The sequence below is a fragment of the Lepidochelys kempii genome, chromosome 6 (assembly GCF_965140285.1).
Source record: "Lepidochelys kempii isolate rLepKem1 chromosome 6, rLepKem1.hap1, whole genome shotgun sequence".
NCBI classification, from domain to species: Eukaryota; Metazoa; Chordata; order Testudines; family Cheloniidae; genus Lepidochelys; species Lepidochelys kempii.
The window spans coordinates 120,320,579-120,347,526 of NC_136385.1; the positions used below are offsets into that span (position 1 = coordinate 120,320,579).

Here is a 26,948-nt window from a genome sequence, read left to right on the forward strand (position 1 = left end):
GAAAACCGTTACCTTGCCACCAAAACTAGAGCCAAGCAGATGGTACAATCACATTTAGAGTTTAGCAAAATTCCATATCTTTAATCAAGTGCCAGGTGCATTTTTCATCTTATGTATATGCCAAGAGTCCAAATTTAACGGATTTCTCGGACAAATTTTTACGTGCTTTGTCTTTGATAGTTACCTTGACAGCTGGTAGAGTATGGAAAGATTTGCCCTTGTTATCACAAAAACAATATTTTCCCTCCCACTTTCATTCCATGTTTAATAACTGATCGTATGCTTGACAAAAAAGGAAAATTAAACATATACTTAAAAATCTATTGGCAATGACTGCACAAGTCTTTGTCCTGAAAATTTATTTAGTACGGAATAGGCTCAGATAAATGATTGACTTGATAGGTTTTGAGGTCAGCATCAGGAAATTCCTTTTTAACGCCTTAGAGATGATTTTACTGAAATCAGTGCACACCGATTAGCAGTAACCACATAAACAACAAAATCAAGGTCACTGTTCTCAATAGATAACACACTTCCCAAGGGGGCCTGGTCCACATATAGTTTATTGATGTAATAAAACAATACAGTTAGTGTTAGATCCAACCACAGAGAGAGAAAGAATGAGTGAATGAAAAATTTGTACAGTACATATAGGAAATAGGATGTTTGTGAGACAACTACTCATTTCAAAATCAAAAGGTTTCTAAAATATATTGAGTTATTGAAATCTACATGAATACATGGATGTTAACAGCAACAAGGTGCATAAAAACCAAAACATCAAATATTGAGCAACTCAGTGATGTACTAGGCAACTTTGCTAACAATGCATGATGTCTTACGATCTGCTTGAAATATCACCTATACCACACAGGGTAAACAAAACATTTAGATTTAATCTCAGATACACAATATTAGCATGAACTTCCACAACTACAGGCAGGGATTTTTCTGAGCTGGCGAAGTGACTACTTTAGGAACATCAAATCCTCTCTGTAAATTAAGAGAATGTATCCAAATAAAATGCTGTTATAGTCCTTTCCAGATAAAACCCTTCCCTTTTACTTAATACTCATTTCAGTCATAAACATAATACAGCATTTAAGAACACAGTTTATATTACAACATGACTAAAACAATGACATCCTCGAGAATTAAACATGATTTCATAGGCAAAAAACAAACAAACTGTCAAAGATTCTTCTCCTTAAAAACTAGTTTTATAAATGTAGACTATATTGCATGAGGAATTGCTGGTATTTTTCTTAAGAAAATATATTGTGCGATTGTGGCTACAATGCACTGCTGCAAAGCATTGTTGTTTCATATAAAAAAAATCATTAAAATAAAAATTTGTTTTAAAATAACTGACAAAGCATACATCTTCCCACTACTTATGAAGAGCAGGCAGGAAGTATTGACAGTTTTACTGTGTAACATTTTACTGATAAGAATCTTTCAGTGAAACTCTCCAGCCAAAAATAATAAAAAATAAATACGTTTTTAAAAACAGGTGCATATTTCAAAGCTGCTATTGCAAGGATGTTTTAAATGTAATGGACTTAAAGTCTATGTACCAAAGAACTATGAAAATGCACTATAATCTGAGTTGTTACATAAAGACTATATGAAAAAAGTCTGTCAAAATAAGTAAAGTAGAAAGGGGATCGAAACGGAACTAACTGAATTAGTGCAGTATTGTAGCCAGGCTTCTAAAATCAGATATAGAAAATATAAATAGACTGCTTTAGGTGATGATTCTCCAGTGTCCAAAAAAAGAACAAGTATTGTGAAAACTCAGTTAACTTGATCCAGAGCTCTGAGCAATTCTTCACCCTGTAGCAGGTTTCTGCTGCCTTGTATGGGAGCATTTACTTCGCAATCATAACTGGTAAGTTGTGGTAGTCCAGTCTCATCCATTGACTGTCCTAGGAGCTTACTCGCTATATCTAAAAAGGAAGAAGATAAAGATAAGGACACAATACTTACTGTATTTTACATTTCCCAAATTAGCGTATAGGGCGAGACAAGTTCCATTAGCCAATACAGCTTTAATAATATTTAATTTCCCCCCTCCCTCCCACATATACGAACACTAACCAGTTGATAGTAAGATGATTGTCTTTTGTCCCACTCCATTCTGGCCATTAGATTTGCACCCTTTTACACGTTTCCAACAAAGTGATGCATTCGCTCCACAATCTTCTGACTGCTGGAATAAAGATCCCTTTAAAAAAAAACCAAAAAAAAAACCCCAAACCACTTATTTCTGCAGCTCATGTATGCAAAAATTTCAAGAGGAAATCAATCACCAGTTCTTGTCACTATAGTTACTAACATGCTGCTACTATTTAAAACTGAATTCATTCAGTACCTGAGAGAAAAAGTTTAAGAGCAAATTAGTGTAGACTGATGTTTAAAAGTAAAAGCGAGTCACTTTAAAAACAAAAAACATTAAGAAGGATAAAGATAACCTTGGTTTTAATAAAACCAAACCCCATCCTCAAAATTAGGGTGCACGTATATGTATACATACCCCCCCCAGCCATCCCTTACTACTTTTGCTGGTCACTCCCACTGTCTGAGGAGGCAGCAGCGTTCACTGAAGTGAATGGAAATAAGACACAGGAGAAGAGAGGAGAACGACTATGGCATTACTACTGTTCCCAAGCCCCACGTGCACAAAAGGTTAAATGGTTTTTATATCTAGTTATGTGAATTTTGCTCCCACACAGCAATTATCTTGCCTCCCAGCTCAGCTGCCCCCTTTATTTTGTTCTCATTGTCAATGTGTAGGGCCCTACCAATCTCATGGCCATGAAAAACATGTCAGGGACTAAGAAATAAGCCCCTCCCCCTGACATCTGATCCGCCTCAGCCAGAGTCCAGGTTGAGCGGGAGTGGGGCACGATTTCTTCTTCACCTGCAGGGCTGCTCTCATGGGGGAGTTCAGACCCACCTCCATGTACCTTTTGGGTTGGGGCCCCCGCAGTTACACCACTGTGAAAACCTGAAATTGACCAATTTTAAAACCCTCTTGCCATGAAATGGATCAAAATGGACCCTGAATTTGGTCGGGCCCTACCAATTTGGAATCCTGACTCGTCCGATCACAGGCGTGGCTCTAGAATCACTTTTGACAGCAGTAGACAAGAGATTCTGTGGTACAGGAGAGAGCAGAAGGCTCTGTGTGCCTTCATAGGAAAGTTATTGCTTTCTGGAATAGGTAAGAAAACAGGTCTGCTAAACCAGAAAGCAAGACAAAAGGAAAAGCCAACCATCTACAGAAATGCTTAGAAGCCGGGCAACAGCCAGCAAGAGTGCTAATTCTGATGCCTGGATTTGGAAGTTCTGTCCTTTCTCTGGCTGTTGAACATGGAGGGGTGAAGACAGTGGAATGTTGGGAAAATCCTAGAGACTTACATACTCAGGTATGTTGCTTTTCACTTTGAATTACTTCACTTTTTCGCTAAGAATTTTCTGCGTATGTGAAATCTATAGAAACAAGAGAACCTGCCTTTGGTGTAAAAACGGTTAAAACGAATGACTCAATAGTCGGAAGATTTAAAAGTTACATTTTCACAGTAAGGTTAACTCAGCCACATTGTACTAGTATATAACTAGTATATTTTTTTGCGCAACGTAACAGTTCACTTTACCTTTCCTAACCTTTGATTCATTCGTTTTGAAATCTTATTACACCAATGTATTTTTCTTTTTAACCAAGGATACATCCACACAGCAAGCAGCACCATGGCAAAAGAGTCTCAGACCCTCGTCTACAGTGGGGCATGCTACAGTGCTAAAAATAGCTATGTAGATGTTTGGGTTCAGGGATGGGCTCCAGAGCTCAAGCTCCAGCCCGAGCCGGAAGGTCAACCCAGCTATTTTTAGTGCTGTAATGCAAGCCCCCTGAGCCCAAGTCTGTAGATCCAAGCTCTGAGGCTTGCTGTGTAGATGTACCCTAAATGGCCTTGTTTTAAAAAAAAGTTACACAAATAACATATTCCAGTTTCTCTTCATGCACAGAACTATGGAACGTTACACTGACAGGAGCATAAAATCTTATGTGTAGCTCTTCAAAACCAGGATCTATATTTACATAACCCTAAAATATGAGAGAGTATAAACCTAAACTTAGCAGCAGTTTTCTTTTACACGTGCGCAACACACATTTCAAATGCTTACAACTCCATTTGGGGCAGGCTGTACAAGCTGGTTTGGAGCTAGTCCTCAGTAAAACCTACACAGGGGTGGTCAAATTTACTGACCCTCAATCATCAGAAGTTCAAGAGCCCCACGCGCCTGCTGGGGCTTGGGGCTCCAGCCCTGTGTGGAGGGGAGATTTCAGAGTTCAGCCCTGTGATAGGCACCTGCTCAGGGTTTCGTCTCTGCAAGGGGTGGGGGTGGCTGAGTCTCTCTCAGAGCTTCAGGCCCACAGGGGGCGCCTGCACCGACTGAGGGCTTCAGCCCTGCTCCTGCTGAAACCCTAAGCCCTGGCACACGTGCCCCAGAGGGCTGAAGCCCCAAGCCCCCAGCATGCGCACCCCGCAGGGCTGAAGCCCTGAAACCCGCCTCCCAGCCGGGCAGAAGCCAGAGCTGACAGGTGAGGGGGACGCGTGGGATCATGTGCCCCCCCCCCCCCGATTTTTGCCAGGGTTTGCTGTCCCTGCTTGGTTACATGGTGCTGCTGGGCCTCCTCCCTGCACGGCAGCTGCTGAAACCAGCAAGCTGGGAGCTGAGGCAGCAGGGAAAGGCAGTGGCAAACAGCTAGGAGCTGCAGGGAGAGCCTCTGATTTTGCTGCTGCCTCTCTCCGCAGAGCTAAGCAGCTGCCCCTCCCTGCAGGGGCTACCTCTCCATGCAGATTTAACATGTGGGAGCTGCAGGGAGGGGCCGCTTGAGGGTAAGAGGGGATGGTGTGCGAGGGGCAAGCATGACAAGTGGGGGGGGGGAGTCCTTTAATTCGTGTCCCCCCTCTCAGCGGGCACCAGTCATCTCTGGCAGAAGCCCCTAGCCCCACCACCACCCTGCTGCAGGGCAGAAGCTCCAAGCTCCCTCCCCCCAGTCTGACAGGCGGAGAATGGGTGGTGGGCTAACTGTAAAAGAGTCGCATGTGTCTCACGAGTCATGATTTGGCCACCCCGACCTAGGCACTGGAAAATTTAATCTTTTAAAGCACAACCTTTGAGTTACCTGTGTTAAAAATAGTAATTTTTCAAATACATGGACAGAAAGTCGTTGCCTTTAAGCAGAGACAAAATCAGTAATGGAAATTTTAGCTAAAATGAGAAACTGAGAAAATTATGAATGTGAGAAAAAAGGGGATGACAGGCACTGTATAAATGGAAGCCTGAACAGAACCTTAATTATAGCAGCTGGCTTACACTGCAATACACGAAGCTAGCACAGATCATTTGCTATTTTATCAGTGGTGACATCTGTTGAAATGGCCTAAATGGGAAAAATATGGCAGCCATAGCGACAATAAGACAGACACATGCAGCAAGAATCATTAGAACATTGATGGAGAACGATGAATTCATAAAAGGCTAATCAGGAAAAACCAAACATGCATGTGAATGCAAAGAGCAAAGAATGAAAACACAGTGTTCGAATTTTTTTTTTTTTAAATAAAAAGATTAAGAGAAGCTAAGGAGAATAAAAACAAGAGTCTCTAAATTACCTAACAAAAAGCTTCAGGAGCTTTACAGAAGAACTGGATGCACAACAAGTTTTCCCCAGCCTTCTGGGAGACAAGAGGTAGATAGCCAGTAAACAAAATGTAAGCAGTCATTCCAAAGCCAGGACAGGATGTAGGGATAATTCACAATTCGGAAGAAAACACACTTGCACTCTAGGGCATGCTAGCCTACAGCTACAAAGGAAAACAGAAAAAACAAAACGTCCCTGGCAGCAAGTCTTAGAGCCCAGGTCAACTGACTCAGGCTTGCAGGATTTGTGCGGTGGGGCTAAAAACGGCAGTGCAGGCATTCAGGCTCAGGCTCCGAAACGTAGCCAACCGGGGTGAGGATCTTTGAGTCCAGGTTCCAACCAGAGCCCAAATGTCTATACTGCTATTTTTAGTCCTGCAATACAAGCCCAAGTCAGTTGACCCAGGCTTTAAGACTTGCTGCCATGGGGTGTTTTTGTTTTTTGCTACATATACACATTCTAAGACCACACTTATATTTCAGACCATCAAAGAATCAGAAAGTCTCGAGACGCATACCGTGATAGAGAATTAACTTGTGTGAAGTTTTTAAAAGGAATGGATTTTATTTGACAAGTGACACAGGCAATAAGAGATCTCTCTGAAATTCTCAAGATACATCAAGGAGAGAGAAACGTAGCTGTACTAATGTCAAATCCCAGGATTTCAGAATACTGACTCAGTGTAAAAAAACCCCAAACCAAAAATCCCCAGATGGAATTTTGCTAAAATAATTGTATGCAAGATGATAAAGTTGTGGAACACCCTGGTAAGTGAAACAATACAAACTACACAGCTGTTTAAAAGGAATTTTTCAGGTGCTATAAGGACAAGTGATGGGTTATTCACAAGTACAATCACTAACTACAGGACAGACTATGCCCTCAACCCTCTTTTTAGCCCATAATGTTCCCATTCTAACATTCTGATTGTGTCTATTCAAGGCACAAATGTATATAACTATAAATATATTTCTATTTGTAGGATTTACACATCTTTCCAAATCTGTGCTGCTCCTGTTCCAGCTATTTGCACTGTCTCTGATTTTGAGGGACATGGAGATAAAGTTTGAAATAGTAATGACATGCACTGTTAGCAGGTGAACGTTCTTTTTAGTCTCATGTTCTTACAATGCCTTATTTTCTCCTTAGGAAACACATTCCAGGAAACTGTTTCACAAATGAAAAGTTTATCTTCTATCTAGCTGAGAAATTTGTCTGGGTGCAGAGGGTAGTTTAAAACTATTTTGACAGTGGGAAAGAATTGAAAATCAGGGGGTTTGCATTCAGGAAGACATAGGATGTTATGAACTTAAATGATTACTTTGGTCACAGGATTTTGCTGTACAACACTAGCTAAAGTCAGATTCTATATCAGTGGTTAATTCTGGAAACAGTAAGATTACAACTAATTTTAAAAGAAAAATAATACCAAAACTTACAATTCCCACTGCTTGAAAAAGCGAGCCATCATATTCCATCTTTCGCTTTCTCTGAGAGTTATGCAAAGCTAGCATCTTTGGATTTAGTTCTTCATTCATTGCAGATCTAAGAAAAATTGATTCAGTCCATTAAAGTTCCTACTATCCTCAAGCCAGTCTTTTATAAACACTTTGTAAAATAAATATTTCACAGTGACAGTCAAGTTATTTATGTGTCCTAATTTTCTATGATTAGAAAGAATTCTAGCTTTAAATCTTGCTAAATCAACTACTTCTGATCCTAACATGGAAAACTGGCTGTCCTTTAAAAAGTTCTTCTCTACAGAAAAACAGAGAAAGCTTAAGTGTTTGTCATTCTGCTGTCCCTCCTTAGACAGCAGGCATGGGGAGAGCAATTAAAATATCCATTTTGCATGTCCATGCACAGGGAAAGCTACTTTGTTTTATCCAATGGATTGAAATTCTGATTTGGTGACACTGTATGTCATGATAAAAATCTGTTTTGGATGCTCATAATCCATATTGCTGAAGTCTGACTTATTTTAAGCATAACATCTAAGCTTAAGGCATAACTACAGTCTCCGCATTCATCACAAACTGGGCAAGAAATTACTTATGCATACCCTCTCTCAATTGGCTTACTGGACTGTTTTATTTACACAACTCAGGTATGAAGAGGAGCAGAACAAAAATATGAACAAGAATGGTTCAATTGTTTGTTTTCTATACAAAGGCTTGATGTAAATAAAAATGCAAACAAGGTTCTGGGAAATTAACTCCAGTCTACTGTTGAAGTGCACTAAACCTAAAATCTTCTTTTAAAGCACAAACTAAGGTGTATAGCTTATTAAAAAAAAGAGATCAAAGACAACAGCAGATAATACTGTACTGGCTAATTTCTTCAAGATTAATGGGTAATGAGATTTCAGCTTCGTTTTTACAATACCTTTTACTCAAAGTGACTGTTAACAAATTGGGTGTTCCTGGATAAGATTTCTCCGTCTGGTCCAATGTTCCTTTTCCAGCCCTGATTGGAGATGCAGTTCGACTTCGATTTCCACCATATGGTGAGGCTGGGGCGCTGTTGGTTTCATTGATTATGAGGACAGGAGACTGAGAAACAAGTAGAGTCTTAATGTCATCCATGCATTCTGTTTTCACTGGTGTTATTTCCTCAGCGGCAGTAGAGGGCGTATGAGTTTGCTGAAATATGGTATTGGTGGCCACACTCTGAGTGCTCGCACAACCACTCTCCAGTGAAGGTGGCTGATCAAAGGATCGTAACTGGAAGTCATCATCCATTGGGATGTAAGGAGCTAACATCTCCAAGTCTAAATCAGTTTCCTGAAAGAATAATAAAACGGGTAAATAAAGTTTCTAGGGGATCTGTGCAATACCCAAGAATGCGTCATCATCTGTAAATAGTCTGCCACTTCCCCTCTCCCCAAACCTCTGGAATAGTGCTGTGTGAACACCATTTTTTTATATCTCAAAAACTATTTAGAAACAAGCTACCAACTCGTCTTCCATTTTCAGAAATACTGCTCCTGTATTTTAACACATTAATTTTAACATTTGATAAAATAAGCTTACAAATACTGTGCTCTAGGATACGCTTAAGATGACATTTAAGTTTAACTTAACGTACATACCTGAGTAGAGAATGGATTTTTTGCTTCTGTGTCTATTGCAAAGAGTTTTTCCACTAATTCCAGCTTAAACTCATTAGCCATATCATTATCCACATCAAAGCAATACTCATTGGGACTACGGGGCTGTCAAGACAAATCAATTCAATTTTAAGTACAAATTTTCAATTGGTTCAACATTGTGTTATTTTCCATTGTTTCAAGAAACAATGGGCTTAAACTGTAGCAAGGGAAGTTTAGGTTGGACATTAGGAAAAACTTCCTGTCAGGGTGGTTAGGCACTGGAATAAATTGCCTAGGGAGGTTGTAGAACGTCGAGCACTGGAGATTTTTAAGAGCAGTTTGGACAAACACCTGTCAGGAATGGTTTAGGTAATACTGGAGACTGGACTAGATGACCTCTCGAGGTCCCTTCCAGTCCTATGATTCTACAGCTTCACACTAAAAAACCCCCATAAAAACGTGCAACCAAACTATAATTGCAAAAATTTCATGAAAACTCAATGGGACTGGATAGTATTTGCATTCATCTAAATATGCCCAGAGTTTTCACCATCGTCAGCTTGAATAGATCGCCCCAATTTGGGGACTGTGGGACAGGTATAAATGTGTCAGAAGTTTATACACTGATTTGCTGTAACTCACTCATTAATTGCAATAAGCATATCTCTGAATCTTAAGTTCTTTAAAAGACGTACTCAAAACAGTTACACGCTTCATATGCAGTTTCAATCTCTAATTTTTTAAAAAACTGAAAATATAGCTTTCAAACTGAAAAGTAAAGTAATCTTTTATTGACAGGTCATGCTGTAAATATAATTGAACAGTACATGGCCACAATTTATAAATACAGTCAAACCATTATGCAAATACTCTAAAAAACAAACTCCGTGGCTGCCATAGTGTCTAGAGATATTTACTCAAAAGCCTACTACACATTTATTTGGATGACTGTCTTCCCAAACTGTATGACTGACCTCAGGTGAACTTTGGTTAGTGCTTGCCTCAGAAGGGCTGGCTGGCTGTTCTTGCCTCTGGTGGCTGGAAAATGCAAGTTCGAGTGGCTCTGTGTTTGGCTCCAGCTTTGATACAACTTCTCTGTTGAGTGCAGGGTCAGCATTGCTACGAAGTGGCTTTGTGGCTTCAGAGGCAGGAAGTGGGGACATTGCCAAATTTATATTCTGCAATTTCTCACTGGATGAGGGGAGCATTACATCATTATACAAAGGAACTTCATCATATTGTTGCTCATCAGACTCTATAAAAATTAAAAAAAACAATCAACCTAAGTAAAAGCGCTGAGTGGGTCTATGGACCTCATTAAATAACAGCAGCTGAAATATTTTTTGTTAAGCAAGTGATACCAGCAGGTTATTTTCTAATGTTTATTTTAACATACACTAATATGATCAATCAGTAGGGTCTCTGACTTAAACACAAACCCACCATTACTGCTGAAATCTAAAGAGATAATCGTGTCTCCAGGAGCTGGTGCGAGCAAAGTTAAAGCATCTGGTTCCTTTTTAAGTTTTTCAAAGAGGCTGTTAGTATCTTCTAGGTCAGCCTTGCTGAATATTTTCATATCAGGAGACTCCACTGGTTTCAGCATGCACTCAGTCTGTGCAAGGGAAAGAAATAACTCCTTCTGTACAATCTCACTGTCAAAACCAAAAAGAAAGACTATTCTTTAAAGAGCAGCTAGCAGCTCATGGGAAGTTCAGAAACAATTCTGCCAATTCTATTTTGTTTCTCTTTGCTCATCATATGCATTTTCATTAACACAGAAGTTTTTAAAATTCTGTTATTGCCCATTCATCCCTCAAATTCAATCTTTTCAGAAACCAATTGTGATCATATAAAGGGATAACTTCACGTAAGTAATTATGACGGCTGTGCTTTATTAAAATGTCAGTAATAAACAGATTAAAAAAATACCAAACACAGATATGGAAATCTTAATTTTTTTTACACAACAATTATATGCTGTTTTACTGGTTATTACAGATTAATTCACAATTTTGAAGAAGTTTTCAAAAGATTTCCAAAAACAGCAAGTTGCAGTCAATATTAGCAATGCAGTTATTTTACCAGTGAAAAGTTAAAGTTTTGAGGAAACAAGAAAAGTCACACTTATGAAGAAGCGGGAGGAAAGATTATATTTTAACAGAGTTAAATAGTGTTAAAGAGGGACAGACTTAACACACCACTGAAAAACTCCAGACAAAAAGGTAAAATTAGAGATCTGGACATCTATCTAGACCAGGGGAGGGCAAACTAAGGCCCATGAGCCAGATCTGGCCCATCAGGGCTTTCAATCCAGCTCGCAGGGTTGCCAGCCCTGCTGCGTGCCGCTGCCACCCCAGAGCCACTTGAGGTAAGTGGCGCCGGGCCGGAGCCTGCACTCCTCCTGCACCCCAAACCCTAACCGCCTATCCTGAGCTCCCTCCTGCACCCCAACCCCCTGCCCTGAGCCCCCTGCCGCACCCCTCCTGCAGAGTCCTTCCTAATTCTACATTCAGATTTTCCCATTGACATCAATGGGAGTTCTAGGTATACATTAAAGAGCGACTCTACTTCTCAGTTTATTGCTCCCTTAACCCTGTAACTGGCAATTTTCTAGGCGAATGCAAAGCATTGCTTGTAAAGGAAATAGTAAATGCCAGAACCTATCTAACATGAGGTCAGATCCTTTGGGCTTTGGCTCAATCTACAATAAAGAAACATGCAAAAAGTGTTTAACTACTCACAGCTTACCTCAAGACGTAATTTACACACACTATGCACTGTGGTTGGGAGTTCTTAGTGCTGTATATAACAGTTGCTTGAGTTTCAACCCAGACATATCCACCGTGTTTAGCAAGCATTCTGTACTGTCCTGTAGTCACTTGCCCTTTAGTGAACACTAAAGCAGAAAGGTCAACTTTAGCTATAAAAAGTCACTTCATTATTCTAAAGCAAAAATAAACAATCACTTCAGAGCCACACTTGCTATTAAAATCTTTCAAGTAGTTCCCTCCCCACACACACCCTCCCTATCTTATCTAAAGGACTTAAATTACAGAGAGTTATAGGTCTGTCTTTCCACTTACTATCATGATGAGTTTTGGTCAGATGATCAGAGTCCAGAGCATGATAGTATTCATAGATGGAGTGACCCAAGAGTTCTTCTGGCTCATATCCCATCAGCTCTGTAATTCTTTATATTGAAAAGAAGAAAGAAAAAAAGTTAAGTGAAAGCAGAAATAGAAGAAGTAGAGAAGAACATGAGAATGGCCCTACTGGGTCAGACCAATGGTACATATAAGCCCAGTATCCCATCTTCCAACAGCGACCAGTACCAGTGCGTCAGAGAGAATGAACAGAACAGGGTAATTATTGAGTGATCCATACTGCCGTCCAGTCCCAGCTTATGGCTGTCAGAGGTGTAGGGTCACAAGAGCATGGTGCTGCATCCCTGACCTCTTGGCTAACAATCATTTATTTTTATGATTAGATGAATATATTTAATGCAGATGTTAATGGCTCTAAAGATACAATCTCTTCCAAACCAGAAACTCCCAGATGAATACATTGCCAACAACAGTGGTGCGTTTAAAATGAGAGTTTTCCTTTCAAGCAGGGTTAAACTGAGGAAACTTGTCTCTTCTGATGTTTGCCTAACTCAAAGATCTCATAGTCCTATTCCACTAGTCTTTCTAGGCACAGTTTTACTACCAGTTAGAATGTTCATAACCCTCCACTTCTGGATATTAAAATCTAATCTCAGCTTTTTATACATCAATTTTTCTCTTATTAAATACAGGACAGTGGCTACTCTGAAAGGATGTAGTATGCCATTTGTACTATAATAATACTATATTCAGAAGTTAAATCAATACTAATTAATACTATATTCAGAAGTTAAATCAAATAGAGATAAGATATTATACCTGCTTCAGCACTATTTTATTCTGTAATTGTTTAAGATGAATAAGAATCTGAAATTTCAGCAATCCTAACTTTTAGGAGCGCAATCCCTTTAACCACTAGATGGCAGTGTTGTGCACAGAACAAAAACAAGAGCACTCAGTTTAGCTGCCAACAAAAGAAACCAGAGAAACAGAACACACAGAAATGGCACTGATCTCACTAAACTGGCTGAATCGGTGCAATTTCTGCATGCACACCAGTTCCGAAAAAACACTTGCACTAACATACGATATTTGTTTGAATCTAACAGCAACCTGATGAAGCAACAGTTTACGTTAGAAGCAGCAATCTCCGACCACTGCTTATTCTATCAAGTAGCAGCAGCATACACTGGTATTGATCGCAGTTTTAAATCCAATGTTGTAAAGTTACTTATTCCATATTCTGACCATGTCAAACTAAGTTTTCACTATGAGCTTGTTAGATAAATTCATTTTGCTCAGAAGTGGTCAACTGTACACATGCAAGAAAGATTTATAAAGAAATACAAAACACTGAAATTAGCAGCTGTGTTACACCCCAGAGGTGGCTGCACTTCACTGATGGGTAAAAGGGTATCTGATTTTTAAAATGCCTTTAGATCCTTCTGGATGAAAGGTGCTACTCTGCCAATTCAAATTCTTCCAAAAGTGATGAATCCATACAGGAATTATTTCCTTAATGTAGTAAACTTCTCAGGTTAAAAAAAAAAAAAAAGAAATCCTTGCTTTTTACATAAAATATATTGACCAATTAAAAAATGACAAGCTAGGTAAAACTTGAAGTACCACATATGAACTCAGTTTTATAGATAGGTGAAAGTTAAGCAATAAAACTACCCACAAGTATAAAAACTACAATAATGCACTGAATGTTTGTCAGAGCTTATATTTGGCTTTACCTTTCATCACAATATGAAAATTTCATATCCAGGCTGTGGCGACTGAGGAATGTCTTGCTGTCCAAAGGGACTTCAATGTTTGATGGATGAGGGATAGGTACACAGATCAACACCAAGCATGTCATGGGAGGCTTCTTATATCCACAGAGAGTCTGATTATTGCAGGTATCATACACACGAACATGCCCTGTACAGTGAAGTACCTATAGGGGGGAGGGGGGAAAACATTTAAAAAACTAAGTTCTGTATTGGAAAAGGAGATTGACATAATAACTGTTTTAGTTTCATAAGTGGGCAGTGGCCTTCCTCTCTCCCTCTGCCCTAGGTGAGCTATTGGTGTCCGTAACCAAAATGCAATAGCAGCATTCAAGCAATATACATGACATCTGCTACAGTTATGTTAAAAAAAAATTCCTCCCCACTTAAACTATGCACATTAAAAATGTTAAGTTGGCTACCAACTTTTTTTTTCCTTTTTGGTGCTCACTGAATTTACACTTAAGTTAATTGATTCATCTTTGAAAATTGCCTCTACAGCCAACAGACGAGTGCAATCACTCATCAGTGACATTGTGCATTAGCAGATGGTGTTTGATTGCTTGTATTTCAATTTGAAACACAGACAGAAGATACAGCTTATATTCTGTTTGAAACAGAGACAGAAGACAAAGCTGTATTTTGCATTCTTTGTGGGGATTAAGGTGGAAGGGGAGAGTTCCAACACACTCCAAATATTCCTGAAAGACAAAAGCCTGGCAATCACTTTGCCTCCTTATGAGTCTGAAGTCAGAATTGTTTCTAAGAGTGGGGAGCTGATCATGAATACATGACAAACTGAAAGCCATGGAAAAACCTTTCTGAACAGAGTGTAATAGAGTTACCACAGTTACGGTCACTTTGTGAAGGAGCCTAGCATTATTATACCTCTTTTGCTGGTTCTCCCCCACACCATAACTGGAATAAAATATAGCTAATTTGAGTCTCTTTAAATGGATCGAGTCTCAAATTAGCTATATTTTATTCCAGTTATGGTGTGGGGGAGAACCAGCAAAAGAGGTATAATAATGCTAGGCTCCTTCACAAAGTGACCTTAACTGTGGTAACCACTTTAAAGTCAATCAGGATCAGTCATCATCATGATGTAATCCTAGTTAGTTTTATGCAAGAGCAGGAAGCTTCACGCAAATATTTTAATGATTAGTGATTCCTGATTTAAGTTGAAAGGTCAGTATTAAAAAGGTTCTCTTATTTTGAAAATGACTGTTCAGTTACATCCTAGGCGTGTTCTAAGTTGCAGTGCAGCATACTTAAGAACTTCTAGTCAAAAGAGTGCACTGTAGGTTTTACCAAATCAGCAAGAAATTGGAGAATGCTAAATTGCACTACTGCAAGCTAATTATTTCATACTTTGTTCCAAATGTGGATACTTGTACTTGATGAGATCTGAAAAGCAAAGGTTCTAGTTATATCAGTATTCATGTATACCCCATGGTTGGTTACCTTCCATGTTGCAGACTTTATATTCACGGTCCTTCCCCTGCTGGTCAGTGTGCACTTCATTCTGAGGAAAAAGCTACGCTCTGTATTCTGTTCTTTGCCCTTTTTCATAGGACCTAATAAAAAATATTAAGTGAAATGTGAGTATTTCATCACCTTCACAAGCTTCAAATAAGTGCAGCAAAACTAGCTGTGTGACTAGAATAAAGGACACATGAAAGTAGGGATGAAATGGTTATTTTTGTGTGAATGATGCATGCTGGGAGGCCTGACCGCATTTTAGATATGAGGAGTTTTCAAGTAAGTTTTTACTCTGAGATAGGCAAAAGAGGATATTGCAATGCTGGACCTGCCAAAACAAGGATAGGTTCAAGGTTCCATTTACAGTAATCCCCCTGATTTCAACGTGAGGACAGATGGGGGAGAGAGAAAGAGAGAGAGACTGACTGAGAATTAATGTGTATTGTTCTTCCCCCATCTCTATTTTAAACACACAAGAAAATTAGTCTGAACCCTCTCCACACCCAATAACTCATGGTGGGTGGGGGAAAAAAGAAGGCTAGATATATTGTACCAATTTTGGCCTATCTTTAGGTTTTCAGTATTTAAAAAATAAAAACAAACACACACACACAAACACTATTTCAATTCAGGATTAATCATCTGCATGATTTACTGAGAGTAACATGCTGCTGCTGCATAGAGGTCTCCAAGACTGGGACCGAAGCTAATGCCTAGCCACTCAGGGTGGGATTGATGTTGAAGGAGAATCACAGCTCCTTAATAATGGGTACTTGGCTCTGTTTTGACCCATAGCAGCCTTTATTGACAAACAGCTCTATACCATCTGGAACACTACAAGGGATTTTATGGAAATTAAGGAACCTGCTTCAAAGAGTTTACAGTGCGAAGTAGAGAAACACAGAACATGAACACAGGTTTCAGAGTAGCAGCCGTGTTAGTCTGTATTCGCAAAAAGAAAAGGAGTACTTGGGCACCTTAGAGACTAACACATTTATTTGAGCATAAGCTTTCGTGAGTTACAGCTCACTACAGATCTCCCCACTATATTTTCCACTGAATGCAACCGATGAAGTGAGCTGTAGCTCACAAAAACTTATGCTCAAATAAATGTGTTAATCTTTCAACAGTTCTCTCACCCTATTTCTCCTCCCCTCTCCCCCCCCACCCGCCATCCTTTGCCTATCTTCATGTTCTGTAAAAAGAAAAGGAGTACTTGTGGCACCTTAGAGACTAACAGTTCTATTACACATCTCACCCCCAAAACTATTTTATTATAGCACCAGTCATGACAGCAGGAGTTAAGATTGTGTCCAAGTCCCTGTTACAGATACAGAAATGTGTCTATATATGAACTTAGAATTGTACAATAAGTATGAACCAAGTTTTGAAACACACCTTCAACTCCCTTGAAGTCAATGGAGAAATCTTAGTGCAACCTAATATTAATGGATCCCATTTTATGTTACCGTACAAATCATCTAATTGTGGTGCACTTGGATTCATTAACAAACTTCTGAAGACTAATCATCATTTTTAAAGCGTTGTGATAAAAATGAGAAGTCTGAATTTCAGAGAGGTCTATTTCAACAGGAACAAACTGCTCAGACTGGGCAGAGAAGGTGCAAACTGCCTCATCAACACAAGTGTAAGCAGCTTAGTGCCTTTGTGAGTGGAAACAGATGGACAGATGAGGTTTGGGGATGGTGGTGGAGAATTAGTTTGCAGGAATGCATTCATAATGACTTTATGCCACCAATTTGACCTGGTACAATTTGGAAGCTTACAGAACACAGGCTCATTCTAGCATACATTACAGCTATGCACTAGTCTGTTCATACTCTGAAGACAACACAGTTATGACATTCACAGGAAGAAAAATGGATAGAATACACATGTTCAGAGGATCATAGCAATAACATATCAACTCAAAGTTTTTAAAACAGCACACAGTTTCTGGGTGCACGAACTAGGCAAAGCATATTCAGAAATCTACAATTCACAATATTACCATCATTATTACTTTCTGAATAATCTGTCTAAACATCTTAATGTGTGGTTGTACTCTGAGGAGCAGCTGTATAAAGATGGCACATTTACTGGTTCTTGGTGACTTAGATCTATGCAAGTTGTTTTCAAATTGACAATTCTGAAAACACAAACTGGGATCTGAAACTAAACTGTGCTGTGATTGTACAGCATTACTAATAAATGTTTCTGCTAGCCAAATGTTAGCTTCAGTTACACCTGTACGATCACATACAGCAATATTTAGCACCAAGACTGAAAACGGGTTAATAATTCTGTTATATGTGAGCCAGAACAATACCTAGGTTATTCAAAGCCATGTTAGCCTTGTAGGGATAACAAATAAAGACATATTTTTGTTATTGCAGTCAGGAAATAGAACTCAATTATATACAGAAAAGAGATCTTCTGAGTGAGGGGGTAGGTAAACCATTTTGAAAACTGACTAATTTAGACATGCCAGAATGGGTCTACATTGTATCTACTTATTATGAAACGTTAGTCTTTAAAAAGAATTTATCTTTGCAACAGATCCATTTATATCCTGCTGTATTGAATATAGTATTGCTTCAAGTACAAAGATCCAATTTAGCACTGGATGCATGGACCAGTAATGATGGCAGGAAGATTTAGAAAATTCAGTATTAATATTAAAAGGGCCTGTTTTTCCTTTACACTGGCTTTAAACTAGTCTTCTCCACTGACTTCAGAGTCACTCCTGATTTACCTTGGTGTGAGAAAACGGAATCAAGTCCTACACATTTTGATGACATGTAGGAATTTATAATCATCTTCTGTTTAATCATTCCAGGGACTCAGGGTAGGTCTACAATGCGGCTGGAGGTATAATTTCCAGCTCAGGTAGAAGTATCTGTGCTAGCTTTGATCAAACCAGCGCACTAAAAATAGCAGTGCGGGTGGCAGTTAAGGTTAGCCACCTGCGTACAATCCTGTCCGAGACCCTAGGTAAGTATTCAGGTAGCTAGCCCACACCTTCACAGCTACGCTGCTCTTTTTAGTGTGCTAGCTCAATCGAAGTTAGTAGAGGTATGTCTATCCAAGTTGGAAATTACACCCCACCTGCGATGTAAACCTACCCTCCGTGACATTCTCCCCTTCAATAAGCACAGTGGCTTTGCTTGGCTGCCACCTATCCAATATCTGAACTTTTTCCCCTATTTGCTGCAGTGGAAATATAGTAGCTCAATTGCACAGTCTACACTGAGCCTGGAAATGGCTGATGAGTAAAAGGATTGTGGAAGTTTTAATTTTTGCTAGTGCAGTTGGAGAAAATGGGATTCGTGTGTTCCATTCTAGTACAGAGAAAACAAAACTATGAAATATACTCTGTGTCAAAAAGACAGTAACTTCAGAATAAAGAACTGCAGTGAAGCAACAGCTTAGTCAAAGACCAGTATTAGCTGAAGATTCATTTTACTTTAAATATTTTTGGTTAGTCCTAAATTCATGCCAAAGCAAGATCTAAAATCAACTGAAATTTATAAAGCTACTGCATGATTCTTTTCTATACCTTTTCTGAGAACTGCAACCTAAATATAACTTCTTCCAGCATCCTGTGGAAAGATTTGCCCTGCACAGACACTCCAAGACCAATACAGAAAAATACAGATTTATTATCTTCAAATTCTTCTATAACAACCAATTAAGATGTTCTTTACACTCACCCTACCTCTAAATGTTTCTTATCTTTTACGCATTTTCATTCCTTCCATCTTCAATAATTTTATTTGATACAAACTTTTTTTTTTTTTTAAAAAAGCACTACTGAGAGATATGAGTTACTCGGAACATCCATCCCCTGAAGTAGTGTGAGATCTCGGTAGAATTTGAGTTGTTTCTGACACCTCTTACTATAGTGTCCCAACTAGATTTGTTGTGAGCTCTGAGAAGTGAAGTGTAGCAAGTAGTTCTCTCCACTGACTCCTTTTTTCCCCTTCACAGTTATTTTATTCTTTAAATACCTTTGGTGCCTGTTCTAAAGAAGCCACAGAAGTCTCAGTAACCAGGTAACTGTGGATTCAGGCTTTTTCCTATTCAAGTAAATGAGGTAAACAATATCAAAACTGATAATATCTGCAGCTGATTATACAACACTGATAGGAACCGTCTGTCATTAAATTAAAGAGTAGCCTCTTCTTACCATTTCTATGTGTAAGCATTTCTCTCAGCTCTTCATGGTCACATGGGTGGGTAAAATCGAACACAGTGTGCCCAGTCAGCTCAAACTGTAGAAGTAAAAAAGAGTGTGAGTCTAGCTCCGAGTAGTCAAGAATGTACAGTAGGCACAACATTGTAATTGCATTTAAAGATGTGTCAGTATTTCACCTGAGTGAGCCCCATACACTTGTTCACATTTTCAGACATGTAAATCATGTCACCATCCTCGGAAAGAACCATGACAAATCCATCAAGGGCTTTTAAGTAAAAGCAATTCATCTCCTTCTCCATTTTGGCTTCTGTCTCCAGGTCACCTAGAAGAGCCCACATTTTTATTGTTTTTTAGATGAAACTCACGTAATTCACACTTTGTTGCCTGAAGTCATCCCACACATTAACAGCTATTTTGACAGGCTACTCACCAAAGACAGCACAATTCTCTTACTGGGATACTTAGCTGGAGAGATGGTTGTCCTGATTAAGCATCTCACTTAAAAACACGAGCTTTCAAAGACTGTCTGATAAAAACTTAGTAATACCACATATTATGTTCAAAAATGCCAAAATAAAAGTAACGGTTGCTGCATTTTACCTTTATCTGATCTTTTTTCTTTTAAACTTTAACAACTTCTGCATTAAATGACAAAAGTTTGTATCATTCATCTCTAACGTCTTGGTAAATGCCACTTATTTACCAGGTTTCAGAGTAGCAGCCGTGTTAGTCTGTATCCGCAAAAAGAAAAGGAGGACTTGTGGCACCTTAGAAACTAACACATTTATTTGAGCATGAGCTTTCGTGAGCTGAGCTGTAGCTCACGAAAGCTTACGCTCAAATAAATTTGTTAGTCTCTAAGGTGCCACAAGTACTTCTTTACTTATTTACCAGGCACTGACTAGATGGGTCCTCTATTACACAGAGTTTAAACTACTATCTCACTTATGCAGCAGTCACTCCCCATCGCTACCACTATTTCCTGGAACACGTATTACTGAGGCGTATCTTAAGTGGAGCACAACATATAATGGTTTTCAGTGGTTTCATTTAAACAGGAATGCTCAAATTTAGCAAACCTAATCTTAGATCTACCAACTACATATGAGGTCCTGTGAGCTATCTTGGGTATAATCGACCTCCCTTCTCACAAGGGAAGCAGGCAGAGTGGAGATGGTGTCAAGTTTTATGCCCAGAAACTTGAGAGTCTGATTTTTGTGGGGGAGTCACAGCTGAGATTTTTAAAAAATAAGATAATGGTGCTGGTCTTCTTAGGGATCCAAGAGATATCAGGAATAAGTATGAGAAAAATGGAGTGTACGTTACAGTTTAGGCCCCCCTCAGCCTGGCTGTATCTATTTAATCTCTCTCCCCACAGTAAAAGGTAACGTTCTAGTTTTTCTAGTGTCTTCATTGATATCCCAATGGAGGGAGGCTATCTTTAACCAATGTAAAAGGCAAGGGGCGAGTTCAGATCACTCAGACCCCTTTCCTGGCCTCTCTGTTGGTAAGCCATAATAAGTTTATTCACTTACTTGCATCTAACAGCTTTCTCATGCGTAAGTAGCTGATAGTCAGCCTCATAATGGAGGCCTTGTCAAGGTGTGCGCTGACAGTATGAGGAAGAGGCAGCTGGTGAGCAAGTTCATAGAAAACTTCAGATTCCTTGCTTCTTCGGCATCTGGCTGCATCTCTCGACTTCTCCTTTCTGCGATCTGAACTAATCCTGTATGAATAAAATTGTAGATTATTAACATACATTGGAGGCAACGTTATCACAGTGACACAAACACATTCCTTCCGCCTTTATATCTAAGCTACTTGGTAGCTGGTACATTTGTTATGACATATCTGAGACTTTGTAGAAAGATTTAAAATATTCCATGTAAGGGCAGATACTATTCCATATCTAAGTGAATCTCTGACTTCTGGCACAGAAAATCCTCGCAGACAAGATTAAACAAAAACCGATTATTAAGACCAAAATCCAGTTTAGACAACAATTGTGGATTGACAATACACACTGCAGCTTCAATGGAAATATTCTTGGCATTTCCAAGTGTGACCGTTACAAGATTAAATTGGCAAATGCCAAAAAGATTTATAAACAAAGTTTGTTTAAAAAATAAATAGTTTATCCTTCTGAGAATATCAAATTACTGTGCTAGTGAAGTTTCACTACATTCAGTCATCAACTTAATTTTAACATAGCAAAAAAGAGAGCTCCTGTTCTTTCACCTTAAAGCACTCCCCTCTCCCCTTTTCTCTACCATGATGGACAACACTGCTGCCCTACCTGTCAGAGTTTATAATCTTGGCTTTATATTTGACTCAGCTTTTTTACCCACCTCTCCAGACCTTGTCTAAATCTTGCGGCTTCTTCCTCAACATATGCAAGACATGACCTTTTCTACTCACTGCTGAACTCTTGATCAAGCCCTGACCATCTCATGTCTTGATTATTGTGAACTCCTCTTCTCTGGCCTCAATCCTCCAAACTTGCCCTATCCTTCAAATTCACTCAGAATACAGCTGCTAAAGTTATTTTTGGTTTGTTGCTCTGACTACATCACACACACCTCTCTCTCTTTTTTTAATCCCCTCCATTGGTCCCTCTTCTCCTAATGCATCAGACAAACTTCCTGTCCCTATTTACAAAGCTCTTAACAATTTAGCCCATCCCTTCCTATTTGACCTATCATCACAAGGTGGGCTCTGCCAAAGATGCCAGCCTCACTGCCTAATCCTCCTTTTCCTCCATCAAACACATCTATACTCTCTCCTATGCTGGTCCTTGTCACTGGGAGCTTATCCCAGTTGTAATCTGTAACGCCACCACCTTCAAGTCCTTCCTCAAAACTCACCTCTGCTGGGATGCACACAGTAAGTTACAATCAGATAATGACTGGGCAGGTGGCAAGCTGTGACTGTGACAGATGGACAATATTCTGAATAAACCTTAAGGGTTAATACCTTTGGGGTACATTGTATTAAAATGCAATTGTGTGCGTGTTATTGTGGCATTGTATGTACATTCCGCAGGAGGGAAGCGGGGAGACTAATGCACTTCCTCCATTATCAACCATTTAAAGCTACTTCCTGGAGAGGTAAGCATATACTAGTTCAAGTGTATTCTCCAGGGACCAGAAGAAAAATAAAGGGTTTTTGGATAAACAACTTGATTTTAAACTGGCTCATGACCTTCTTCCTGATTCATTGAACAGTCCTTAGGGTAGGTTTGGAAAGACTGGTCCTACTGGGTACTTGTTCTGAGTTGCAGCGGTGATGAACTCATAACCACGAGGAATCAGCTTGGGTGGGGAGTAGAAGGATTGCTCCTGCCAGAACCTATGTTAGAGTGAACTCTGTTAAGCTTATTAGTATGTAAGTAAGTTCTTTTACTGTTTTTAGTATGTTTTCTCTGTAATGCTTTTTACCTTAAGAATAGGCTTGCATAAGAAGTGCTGTGTGGTGCCTTATAACTTTGGCAATTAAAGACACGTTAACGGTCTCTGAACAGAAAGCAAGCAGGTGTCCTTGGACAATTTATCTGTGCTGGGAATAAACACAGTAAAGGCAGGAAACTGTGCAATCTGGAAATACCCCAGTCAGAAAGGTCTCTACATAAGATGCAATAGCTGAGGAGCTAGAAAGCTGAGAGTATCCCTGTTGTACACTGAACGGAAATATAGATGCAGTTGCCCTGAACTGCTACATACGGTGGTAGCAGGTATGCGATCTGTAACAATGTGAACTGCTAAGTGCCAAAAGCAGTAAAAGTACTGTAGAAGGAAAAACAGAGAAAAAAGCATCGACAGTCCCTTTGGGAAAAGAAATAGCGAAGAGAGAAAGAAGGGAAAATGAATTATGATCAGCTAAAGAAAACGTGGCTGATTGAGTTATGAAGAGAAAGGGAAATTAGAACCAAAGAAACAAAATCACAGTTGATTTGTTGTGTTCTAATGACCAGTCGAGAAATGATGATCTGTGTTGCTGCTGAAAGAGGGACCAGCGGTTGGGTGTTGGCTCCGAGATTCTCCCCTAGAGAGAAACAGGGAAGAGTCCAACTTTTTAGAGTGCTTACTTAGGAGGGTGGTCTTGTCTTTTAGTTGTGGGCCTCTGTGTCTATCAATACTCCAAGATGTACTAGGTGCTGAGATGGTTGAAGATGACTCTTCAGAATGTACTATGAATCCATCCTGTTGCACCATTTGGACCCAAGGACAGGCTCTGAACAGAACATTGTCCAGGAAAAGGTACATCTGTACACTCTTCAGCCTGAGAACAGTCACCAAGACGACAAGGACTTCTGTGAACACTCAAGGAACGGATGACAGTCCAAAAAACAGCGTGTTATATTGAAAATGATTGGTCCCATGAACAAATTGCAAAAGTCTATTGTGCATTGGTGAACCAGCATATTAAGGTAGGCATCCTTCAAGTAACTAATGCAAGGTAATCCCCCAGTTGAACCACATCCAGGACCCATCTGTCAGTTGTTGAGAGAAGCTGACTGCAACCAGAGAGCATTTCTAGTGCTGGAATTTGCACTGAGGGAAGACTGGCTTCTCCTCTTTCTGGACTTAGACATGTTTAACCTGCTTTTGCTGTAGTCTCACCTTCATTACTTAGCCAGAGTAGCCATTACTTAGCCAGAGTAGCCATGAAAAGGATACTTAGGCCTGTAATAAGGTCAGCTTTTCCTTTCCCATGTCTGGAACCAGGACGGTTCTTTAAGAACTTTTTTAATTTATCTGAGGACTGTCACCACTTTGTCCAATGACTCCCCAAATAACCAACCTATTTAAAATTTCGAAGCTGCTAACATGGTTTTGGCAACCACTGTATCCTGTACTGAACCAAGCAAAGCTACCTTACAGCCGCATGGACATGTCCTTTTGTTTCAAACTGGATTGCAGGGTGAGCAAGGCAGGCTTCCATACGGCTAACTCACACCTTGTTTTATCACTCTGTTTTAACAAGTGGTAGGCCACGAGGCCTCTTACCACCCGCTTGTTCATATCTGAGCTGCTCCTCTCAGCCCTCCAGGGCTGGCTGTATGGGGCGTGGTCAACCCAAAACAAGCAGGATTTCGTTAGTCCAGCAGTTGTGGCATGACTGACCTGCAGCATGAGCAGGGTCCTGTTAGCCCATGCATTCTTGTGCCTTTTCTGCCAGCTTTTCTATTCCTCTGGTTAATTATGTGATGCAAAAAAAAAACAAAAACAAAAACAAACCCAACCAATCATCATTAGTTATTTACTGCCTATTCTTTTCTCCAGATATTTGGACAAATGGGGATTTAACGCATGATTTCAGGAACTATAGTCATTCTCTGAAATATCTCAAATCGTTTCCTGTAGTAATGTGTCCATTTTGCCCTTCTCAGACAAAACCACAATTGTCCTGTTAAGTAATGGCTTGGATATATTGGTTCAGAACAGTCAAACTTGAATGTGTTTCAATTCGAGAAGCCGGGCTCTTTGAATTTCCCTCTAATTTCTGTTGCAGATGTTTCCAGTTGAAGTTAGATTCCTTCCGACTATCGGGATGAAATAAACTACTTCTCCCGGCACTGGTTTAACAAAACTGTTTCAAATGTTTTACTTAAAACAGTGCAAAGTCTGCAAAGGCAGAATTAAATTTGGCTTATATTTAACTTAAATCAATAAGCCAGGTACAAACCAATTTTAGTTAAGCCTGTGCAACTAGACATGGCCTAGAATTGCCACGCCCAAGTCCGTCTGCTGCAAAAGCCCACTGTGGAGAGCTTGACTCAAATTCCCCTCCTGCCCCTTGACTCAAGACACCCCCCACCCACATAGCTTTTTAAATATAGGTGCAGGTTATTACCAAAATAGTAACCACAGGACTACTATCCAATAAAAACAATTTGTTTACTCTTACCTAATCTAAAGGATCTGGGTATAGGAAGGAAAGATTTACCACAAAACACTTAGAAATGTAATGGAAAAGTCCTCTCCCACTTAGCTGCATATATAGATTTTCTTGTGACATTTAATTTCCTGCCCTATCTAAAAATCCAAAGGGGGGCGGGGGGAGAAAAAGACCATTACTATTAATGTAACATCTCAAGTGGCTAGATATACAAATTATTTTGGACTTTTAAGCAAAAAGACACATAGTAACTTTTGTATCATGACCTGCCTTTTTGTAATTCCCCAATAACTAGGTTTAACCCCAGCCACCTCACAGGAAGGTTTCAGTACTATTAGGTTTCCAAGAATCCACAGGCTGCCCTCAGATTCCAGTTTTAAACCGCCAATACACGTCATGATCTCTAACTGATGAAATAAAATAACGCAGGCAACAGTAAAACCTGATAAATACTTAATTATAACTAGGGCTGTGGATTGATTGCAGTTAACTCATGCGATTAACTCAAAAAAATTAATCGCAATTAATTGCACTGTTAAACAATAGAATACCAATTGAAATGTATTAAATATTTTTGGATGTTTTTCTACATTTTCAAATATATTGATTTCAATTACAACACATAATACAAAGTGGAGAGTGCTCACTTCAATAGAATAGATTAATATTTTATTAAATATTTTCCACTGTAAAAATGATAAAATAGTATTTTTCAATTCACCTCCTACAAGTACTATAGTACAATCTCTTTATCATGAAAGTGTAACTTACAAATGTAGTGGGGGTTTTTTATTACATAACAGCACTCAAAAACAAAACTATGCAAAATTTTAGAGCCTACAAGTCCACTCAGTCTACTTCTTGTTCAGCCAATCACAAAGACAAACAAGTTTGATTACATTTACAGGAGATAATGCTGCCTGCTTCTTATTAACAATGTCACCAGAAAGTGAGAACAGGTGTTCGCATGGCACTTTTGAAGCTGGCGTTGCAAGGTATTTACATGCTAGATATGCTAAACATTTGTATGCCCCTTCATGCTTCGGCCACCATTCCGGAGGACATGCTTCCATGCTGATGATACTCGTTAAAAAAATAACGTGTTAATTACATATGTGACTGAACTCCTCGGGGGAGAATTGTATGTCTCCTCTTCTGTTTTACCTGCATTCTGCCATATATTTCACGTTATAGCAGTCTCGGATGATGACCCAGGATGTTTGTTTTAAGAACACTTTCACTGCAGATTTGACAAAATGCAAAGGTACCAACGTGAAATTTCTAAAAATAGCTATAGCACTCGACTCAAGGTTTAAGAATCTGAAGTGCCATCCAAAATCTAAGAGGGACGAGGTGTGGAACATGCTTTCAGAAGTCTTAGAAGAGCAACACTCAGATGCAGAAACTACAGAACCCGAACCACCAAAAAAGAAAATCAACCTTGTGCTGGTGGCATTTGACTCACGATGATGAAACACATGCGTCAGTTCACACTGCTTTGGATCGTTATCAAGCAGAACCCGTCATCAGCATGGACGCATGTCCTCTGGAATGGTGGTTGAAGCATGAAGGGACACATGAATCTTTAGCGCATCTGGCACGTAAATATCTTGCAATGCCAACTACAACAGTGCCATGTGAACCCCTGTTCTCACTTTCAGGTGACACTGGCTAAACAAGAAGC

The 26,948-nt window shown here is 39.5% G+C and overlaps 1 protein-coding gene across 1 annotated transcript in view; it reads right to left on the reverse strand.

Annotated features, from left to right (window-relative positions):
• Nucleotides 1-545: 545 nt before the first annotated feature.
• Nucleotides 546-26,948, reverse strand: part of HIF1A (hypoxia inducible factor 1 subunit alpha) — a 41,886-nt gene continuing 15,483 nt past the window's right edge. The window contains exons 2-15 of the mRNA XM_073349905.1: nt 20,902-21,092; nt 19,543-19,688; nt 19,358-19,442; nt 15,151-15,263; nt 13,651-13,853; nt 11,891-11,997; nt 11,556-11,703; nt 10,248-10,459; nt 9,779-10,059; nt 8,805-8,927; nt 8,099-8,496; nt 7,153-7,258; nt 2,101-2,227; nt 546-1,949 (exon numbers count right to left, since the gene is read on the reverse strand). Coding sequence (XP_073206006.1) covers nt 1,798-1,949; nt 2,101-2,227; nt 7,153-7,258; nt 8,099-8,496; nt 8,805-8,927; nt 9,779-10,059; nt 10,248-10,459; nt 11,556-11,703; nt 11,891-11,997; nt 13,651-13,853; nt 15,151-15,263; nt 19,358-19,442; nt 19,543-19,688; nt 20,902-21,092 — 2,392 coding nt within the window. The 3' untranslated portion in view covers nt 546-1,797. The remainder of the gene's footprint in view (nt 1,950-2,100; nt 2,228-7,152; nt 7,259-8,098; nt 8,497-8,804; nt 8,928-9,778; nt 10,060-10,247; nt 10,460-11,555; nt 11,704-11,890; nt 11,998-13,650; nt 13,854-15,150; nt 15,264-19,357; nt 19,443-19,542; nt 19,689-20,901; nt 21,093-26,948) is intronic.